We start from the raw sequence: 9214 nt of genomic DNA on the forward strand, positions 1-9214 counted from the left end.
ATTATCTTTGTGAAAATACATATAAAGATTCAAACCAAGATTTGATATTATTTCTCAAACAAAAAAATCTTGATGTTCTTAAAAAGTGTATATTATTTTACAGATTATAATGTTGAATAATTGTATTTTGTATGTTATTTTATAGATTATAATGTTGCACAGCACAATACGAGGGCACATGTAATTGCAGGTTGTTACTGCCAATTGAAGTGGTGTATTGATTATTGTTCATAGCAAACTTTTTCAAGTTGAAAATGAGGGTAATGTGTTGTGTCTGCAGAAACAATAACTGACATTTCGATTGCTGTGGCATTTGAAATTGGAGCAGGTATCTAGTACTTGAAGAAAGTGAGAGCTAAAGCATCAGTAACATGTGGAGTCCAAAACAATGAGAACATACTCTTCTGTCTAATATATAATTCTTTCTTTAGAAAAAGTTACGTTAATAAATTCTTTGTATAAAATTTGATTTGTTATATTTTTTGGGATAATTTTGACAATTCATTATATATATATATATAGACAATTCATTTTATATATATTTATTACTATTATTTCTGTTTCATTTTATCCAATCCTTTTTTTAGTATGTTCTTAAGATAAGATATTTTGAAAGTTAAAAAAAAAGAAAAATATTTTTGGTATAATTTATATATAAACAAGCAAAAAAATGATAGTGACAAAATAAAAAGGATTATAGAAATATCTTTTTTGTTGTAGAATCATTGAATAGGGATTATAGGAATATCTTTCATTGAATATTTATAGTTGTAGCGAAATTTTCAATTAGGTCCCTATACTTTTTTCTTTTCAATTGGGTCCCTAAGGGTATACAAGTAATTTCACAATTCACTAACATTTTTTTGACGTTTAACATTAATAAGGACTAAATTGAAAAAAAAATTAACGTATAGGGACCCAATTGAAAGGAAAAAAAGTATAGGGACCTAATTGAAAATTTCGTGAAACTATAGGGACCAACAGAGTAATTAAACCTAATAATAATAATAATAATAATAATAATAATAATAATAATAATAATAATAATAATAACAACGATAACAATAACAATAACAATAAAAACCAATACCGTTGTGCGAGTTGAATACTAACATCGACGAGCTGATCGCGGGGTATAGGTGTCAGGAATGGCATACGCTCCCATGCCCAAACAAAAAGAAGTATCGGTGGGCCGTCCATCTCTTTGCAGTTGTATCGTGATGCACGACACAACGATCTATATAGGTGTGCCAGACTGGCTGCCCCCCAACTGTATGCTGAAATCCGGTAGAAATCCCGAAATAGCGGTAGAAACTTCGAGTTCAACGAAGTGGTCGACTTATCCGGAAATACAACCGTTCCGAGCATGCAGAAAATGTGCGCCCAGACGTAACGCTCAATAGACTCCTGAATGTCACACGGCTCGGTATCTCTGCACCGCCGGACCCAGGGTATACTAACCTTACCCAATACATGATCCTGCGGACCAGGCTCCCGACCTGTGATGTAGTTCTCCACCAAAAACTGGTGACTACTATCTGATCTACCAGTAACGGGCTCCCTATTAACCGGGAGGTCAAGAATATATAAAACATCTTCCAATGTCACTGTCACCTCACCGACTGGAAGATGAAATGTATGGGTCTCCGACCTCCATCTTTCGACCAAAGCACTCAGTAGTGCAGAATGACCTCTAAGTTCGCCTACTCGTAAAACATGTTGATACCCAATCAGTGCTAGTGAAGCTGCAACTACTTCATTAAAAATCTCTAACGGATCTAATTTTCTGAACAACAAATTCCTGATAGCCTGCGAAAAAAATTAACAATAAACAACAACAACAACAACAACAACAACAACAACAACAATAACAACAACAACAACAACAATAATAATAATAATAATAATAATAATAATAATAATAATAATAATAATAATAATGACAACATTACTAATAATAATAGTATAGTATAATTACAGTAGCAATAATAAACCCTAATAATACTGTTAATAATAACGATAATAATAATATAATATAATAACAGTATTAAAAAAATTAAACCGTAATGAGAAATAAATAACAACATAATATATATAAAAAAAATTAATAACCACAATACTACTAATTACAACACAAATAAATAAAGTTCAACTAAATATATATATTTATTGTTAAATATTAAAAAAAATTACTTACAAATTGAGGATGGTCCAAATACTCAATAATATGTTCTTCTGTTTTGGAAAAATCACGCACCATTTTTTTCGGTACACTTCTTCTTCAACAACACTTTGCTTTTTTACTGTAACTCTTGCTTCCTCACTCTCCTTCAACCCTTTCTCACTTTGCTTTAGTAACTCATTTTTTACTTTGGTCCCCTTCCTATTTGCGTTTTCGCTTTTAAGGACCAAGGCGAACACCCTTCGACAACACGTGGTGCGCATGCAGCTTGGAAGCCTGCAAAACACAACCTCCGTTTGGCTCTGCTATGCTGACAAACGCAGCCTGCGTTTTGCGCAGTCCCATGTTGATCAACACTTGCTCCTGTCGACATACAGGGTATGTTTCGCTTGCTGGTTCCCTTCTCAGCCCAATTGCAGCCTGCGACCTGCAAATTTTTATTTCAACGCCTGCAAAACGTTACCTGCATTTTACAGATCTCTGATCAATGCAGGTCCACATTTGTGGACAACACACCATGCATCCATATACAAGTTTATCACTATTCTTTTATCCATAACCAAATTAATTTCTGTCATTTTGTAATATTTTGTTTTTTGTATGTCCCTGCGAAACATAGATACATGCACTAGTATGTTCCTATTCTATTATGTACCTAGTATGTTCCTATTATATTGATGTTAGAGCATAGTTAATAAATATATTTGGTTGAGAAAGCATACAAAGACAATACAAAAACTAAACAACGTAAATAACCATTTAAAAAATTAATTAATTTCAAATTAATTATAAAATTAGAATTTGAATTTGAATAATTAAAATTAAATAACGTAATTTTTTAACATACCGTGACACTACGTCTTTATTCAATCTCAACTCTCCTCCTCTTCCTCCACCACTCACACAAATATTAGCCCGACACTCCTCCTCTTCTGTCGCTCAGCCTAACGCGCCTTTTCGCACCTCCGCAGTGCGTCCTCACCGATTGTTGAAGCTGTATTGGGCTGTTGCTACTTCTTTGTGCTGCTGTTGCTATTTTCGCATCATTCTTCTCTGGCGGCGTTGCTGCGGTGTCGCGCCATCCTCTCGTAAAGTTGCTGTTGCATCGTATCGATTTGTCGTTCTGAGGCACTATAATTTCCAATAAAAGCCACTGGAGAGTGAACCATCGATGGAGCCATCAATCCGATTGTTCTATCGTCCAGGTTACCGCTGTCAGTTACTGCCACGTGAGTGATGCTATCGCACGCGTTCTCCATGCACCACTGTTGTTTCGCATTTCACGGGCACCGTTGCTGCTGCCTCGCGATCCTTGGATGGCGCTGATGCTGTCTCATCACCGTCCTCCCTCCGCTGCCATGATGCTCCTCCTCCTCCTCTTCCTCTTCTTCCTTTTTTTCCGGATGTGACTTTTATTCTTTAGGTTAATTAGATGAATTGTTATTCATTTTACTAAATATGTAGATGGTTATTTTCATTCTAAAGTGGATATTTATTTAGTTTGGATTAGATTTAAGTAGATACAATAATATTTGCTGAATGTTTATTTTACTAGAGATGTAAATGGTTAGTTCATTCTAAAGTGGATGTTTATTTAATTTGGATTAGATTTAGGTAGATACAAGAAAATTTGTTGGATGTTCATTTTACTAGGTATGATAGCTTGATGGAGAAGAAACTCGGTGGCACTGAGGCTGACTGGTGAGGGAGAGACCGACGACGCAATGAGATTTGGGAGGGGATATGCGATAGTAAAAGGGTTGGTGAATGGTTAAAGTGTAAAAGGTGAAAGTAGAGTTTTTTGGAGGATAATTTGTGATGGACTGTGTTTTTTTTTTCACTTTATGTGGACTGAAAGTGCAGTCCACTATTTACGTTGTATATAATTTTTGATAAATAAATAAAAAAGATTGTGAACAATATAAATAATGAGCTATATTCAAGATCCACTAAATATAAATAAATCTAATTAATTTAAAATTTAAATTTTAAAATTAAAATTATTTTTTAATTTATTATTTACGTTACTAAAAAAAAGTCGTTCCTCTATTTTATTTTTTTTCTTATTTTGATTTCCGGGTTGATGAGTTCAATTAAGGCATGTTGGATTAAAAAATAGTTTTTGAAAAGTGTAGATTATAATAAAACATTTAATTGGTTGGTCCACAATGGAGGAAACAGACAATATGACCAACCCGGACAAGATTTGGTGAGGGTGCATTCTAAGTTTTGACTTTGTCTTTTGCTTTTAACAACTTTTAATTTTAGATATTACATCATAAATATAAATATATTATTTACTCACATATTAGAGTATTCGACAATTTTAAAAAAAATTATTCATTAGTTAATATTATTAAAATTCAAACTCAAATATAATATATTAAAAAATCATCTCAACTATATCTCAGCTGCAGCAACCAATCTTGAAATGTGAATTGAGGCACTCCACAAGTTCGGGTTGGTGAGCATTGAGGCAGAGGTTGGTTCCTTGAATTCTTAGGCTTTATTTTCGTGAGTGCAAGTTGTGGTGCTTGTGGCCCAATGCCTACCTAGTTTGCTGCATAAACTGGTAAATTACAAAATGATGTACCGAAATAAAGGGGCAGTTCGGGCAATATCAAAATCTAATGTTTTTTTTTGTTGGTTCCACTAGCTAATATACTAATCTGACAACGGTGCTAGTTGTGAGCTTATAATTAACAAATATTTAGGGTAGTGGTAGGTAGTTTCGCCAAAATACTATACTAATTCCATTAAATTATGGAAAATGATGGGGACTAGTATAAAAGAATAAAGAATTAATTAATATTAGTTCCCTTGTAAGATAAATATTTAAAAGATATTTGATGGGTACGTTTCGGTATCAATTTGCTTCAAGGAAAAGTATTTGCAGTGTTACAAGATATTTTGTAAAATAATTACGTTTTCCGTCCCCAAAATTGAATATAAACTAGCTTTTTCTTATTGAATACGCTAGTATTTCACCTTCACACTTATTAGGATTGGAAATTTGGAATACATACGGAGATTAATTTTATGGTATTTTTTATTGCAGTATTTAAATTATCTAACTTATTTTTAAAGCATAAAAAATAAAATATTTAAAATTTATTAAATATTATTTATTTATTTATTTTAGTAAATTAGCTACAATGAAATAGGTATTATTAGCAAGTTCAGAGTTCAGACAAATGGCAAAAAGAGATAAAAAATGACAAGCTTAAAATTTAAGAAACGCACATGCAGTGATGCCGGGGCACAAAAGAGTAAACGAGTGTCTACACACAGTTCCAAGAAGTTATCCCAAAAATACTCCATTATTATCTACACTTTTCTCCTCTTTTCTTTTCTATTTTCATGTAAAAAACACCAAATAACTACCCCAACACAAAACCTTGAAGTATAATGGCATTTCATTATAGAGTAAGATTTAGATACACTATAAAATATAAAATGATACAATTGTATAATTATATTTATCTTTTTATATAATTATTTATATATTTAATATAAAATAAATTATTTTTATTAATATAATATTATATAACAAGATACAAATATAAAATTATTTTACATCATACATACGCACAATAAATACAAATTATTCGTAGAAGAATCAAAGTCATTCTTCACACCAAAATTCCGTATATTTTAAAATTTTTCAAACTTAATTTAAAAAAATAAATAAGTTTAGGAACATAAATACACTCCACTATAAAAGAGAATCAAAATAATAAAGTAATTATTTTATGTTTATATTCAGAAAACTCAAAATTACAAAATAATTAATTAATTAAAAAAACGCTAATTTCCTCTCGAAGAGGGTGTCCAAGGAGTCATGTCCATAGGATAACTACCCAAGACTCTCAAGAAAGAGGTGAATTCCTGCACCTCTGCCAAGGCATTCTGAGCCCTAACATCCGCCATAGACGCCTCAAAATCAACGTAGAATAGATACTCAAAGTGCTTCGCCGTTCCAACGTTCGCATCATCCACGAGCCTTATCGGACGGTTCCTGTGTGGCCGCGACTCGATCTTCGTCAAGCTTATGTTTCTGAAGGCGAACGCCGATAGCACCTTGAAAAGTACCGAAGTGCCCTTATCGTGCGCAAAAACAATGCTTGTCTTGAACGGCCTGTCCGTACGAGGAATTATCGGTTCTCGTGCTAGCATCACGAATCGGGTTACGTTGCTCGGGTCGTCTTGGATCCCGTCCGCTAAAACTTGGAGTCCATACAGCTCTGCCGCGCGAGCGCTCGCAATTGCCGCCGTGTCGCGGAGGCAGTTGACTGCCACGAACTCTGCAGCACCCGCGGTGTCGTCGACAGCCTCGCGAACCACGTTGAGGCCGAGCTTTGTGAGAGTGTGCTCACACTGAGCTAGAGCTTGAGGGTGCGAGATTACGCGGCTGAGGTACTCCTTTCGTACGCCGGGGAGAGCGAGGAGGCAGTGGTGGACAGGGAGCTGTACCTCGCCAACGATGTGAAGGCGGTGGCGGAGGAGGAGATCGTAGTTCCGGTGGATCGATCCGCCAAGGGAGTTTTCAACTGGGAGTACAGCGCGGTCGGCAATCCAGAGCTCCACTGCCTGGAACGCCACCTCGAACTGGTCGCAAGGTATGGCCTCACACTTAGGGTAAGCTTTTCCAGCGGCGGCCTCGGAGTATGCGCCAGGAACGCCCTGGTATGCCACGCGAAGCTGCGAACCGTGCATCGGAGCCGGCGAGAGGTCAGAAATCGTTAGCGGCTTGGGAGGCAGCGACTTAGCGTTGTCTCCGCTGCCGTTAATCGGGACGAGATTAAGGTCCGTAACAGCTGTTTTGTGGCCGTTAACAGCGGCGATGTTATCAGCAGCAGAGTTGTTGTTTCCGGTGGAATTAGAGGAAGAAGAAGATTTTTCCTCCGAGAAGACTTTGCTGGATAAAATGGCGCAGGAGCTCTGCCAGTCAACTCGGTTGGAGCCGATTCCGAAGCTGGTGGGTTCGAAGGCATAAACGCATTTAACGCGGTTCGGGCCGGCCCATTTGGAACGCTGTTTTAGGAGGTAGTTGAGACTGACAGTATTAGAAGGTGGCTGCGTTAGGGTGGTCATGTCGAAATAAAATTGAAATTAAAATGAGATAGAAATTGAAGGTCAATTAGGGGGTTTGTGTTTTCTCTAGAAAATGGAACGACAAGCTGAGAAAAGAATGGTGGGGTGGGTAAGGGGCTTAAATATTGGTAGAGCGAGTTGTTAGAGAAATTGCGTAGCAAGTGTTAGGAGGAAGATGGTATTTTTCAGGTCGCTTGGTCAATCTCACACCTACCCTCCTATTTTCTATACCTCTCTTACCCCTCCCACACTGCAATATTTTATTATTTTATTTCTTTCTCTCTTTACTTGCTAGATAGTAGATACGTATATTTAAATTTTTTCCATTTTATCACGTTTATGGTTTTATATAATCTTAATATATGAGATTATGAGTTAATGAACACAATCTAACTTCTTTATATACAATCGTTTTGATTTTTTTATAGATTTATAAATTAAGTGTTATTTAGATTATTTTTTATTAATTTAATATTGATAGTAATTATTATAGTAAAAACATATAGAGTATATAAAATTAATTATAAAATATTTTTTATTAATTTTTTGTTTTGTTTTATTTAAAAAGTTTAAAATAAATGAAAACAAAAAACTAAAAAAATATTTTATGATTAATTTTATGTACTCTTTATGTACTTTTATTATAATTAATTATTATTAATATTAAATTAATAAAAAAATAATTCAGATAACATTAAGAAAAAAATTAATTAATTAATTATACCATTCATTGATATAAAGATGTATCGGAATGACCAAAATATGCATCAATATAATTTCTTAATTTCTTATGCACCATAATTATTACTTACTCTAATTTCTTCTTTGAGAAACGTTTATCTGGCCAAACATTGTGTTTAAAGTTGTGACTTTTCTAAAAGGAGAAAATAAATAACTTGCTGTCAACCTATTGTTTGACTAAATTAAAAAATAATATTTGTATATGCTGTGTATATAATTATTTTGATGGGAGGCTTANATATATATATAAAGAAAATGAATTACACATTTGCTTACCTGGTTGGATGTGGTGGGGACAAAAAAAACTGATGGATTTAGAACAGAGTTTTGATAGAAAGGTTAATACTTAGATGGGTTTGATTTGATACACTCTAGAGAGTCAAATCATTTGTTTAGTGGCTTTAAAATAGTTATTAGTATTTCTACACATTTATTCAAACAAAATAAATTATTGCAGACGCAAAACAAATAAGAATACCGTGCTATTGAATGACAAATTGAAGGAACAAGAATGTAACAATAATATAGAGGGTAATTATAGTCCTGGACTCCTGGTAATGAACTTAATTTTAACTAAATAAGATATTAAGCTAAAGTAAGTACAATAATTAAGAAATGGATAATAAAATGTATTTTGATAAGATGCGTTTTTAACTTTTAACGACACATTTTTAAAGATATTATAAAATAAAATATTTTGTTGAAAATTTGAAAATATATTTTTTATTTATTTTTAATATATTGAATGCATAAAAAAACTTTAAAAAATATATAATTATAATCTTAACTTATTCATTTTAGAATTTAGTAAAACCCATATATATTAAAATAATTATTAATAATTTTGTAAATTTTGTTACTTTAATAAATATAAAATAAATATAGAGTTTAATTTTGATGCACTTACAGTATAAAGTGTTTTACACAGTTATGCAATCATATCCGTTTTTTTAGATGACCATTCACGTGGTCAATGTAAAAAATAGTTATTTTTACTGACATTATATAATTGGATGCACGTGTAAAACTATTTTATACTATCAATACATCAAAATTAAATTTATAAATATATTAAAAACTTAAATTTTTAATTTTATAAAAAATTAAATTAATAACATTAACATATATCGTGTAGCTAAACTTTTTATTTTATTTATTTTTCTCATTTAAAAATAGTATTCATGATAAGATTATATA

General features: G+C 33.0%; 1 protein-coding gene and 1 long non-coding RNA gene across 3 annotated transcripts in view; both read right to left on the minus strand.

Annotated features, from left to right (window-relative positions):
• Nucleotides 1-4583: 4583 nt before the first annotated feature.
• The window catches only part of LOC127744183 (uncharacterized), a 15564-nt gene continuing 10933 nt past the window's right edge, over nt 4584-9214 (minus strand). Inside the window, exon 7 of one of the 2 annotated variants that reach the window (XR_008005284.1) lies at nt 4584-4742. This is a non-coding gene — a long non-coding RNA (uncharacterized LOC127744183). Of the gene's footprint in view, nt 4752-9214 lie in introns of both variants that reach the window. The other variant, XR_008005283.1, reaches the window with a different exon arrangement.
• On the minus strand, nt 5901-7429 carry LOC107461874 (arogenate dehydratase 3, chloroplastic). Its single transcript, XM_016080430.3, has one exon. It carries the CDS (start codon nt 7274-7276, stop codon nt 5990-5992), a length of 1287 nt encoding a protein of 428 aa, XP_015935916.1. The 5' UTR covers nt 7277-7429; the 3' UTR covers nt 5901-5989.

This window comes from Arachis duranensis, unplaced genomic scaffold (assembly GCF_000817695.3).
Source record: "Arachis duranensis cultivar V14167 unplaced genomic scaffold, aradu.V14167.gnm2.J7QH unplaced_Scaffold_232527, whole genome shotgun sequence".
In the NCBI taxonomy this organism is placed as follows: domain Eukaryota; kingdom Viridiplantae; phylum Streptophyta; class Magnoliopsida; order Fabales; family Fabaceae; genus Arachis; species Arachis duranensis.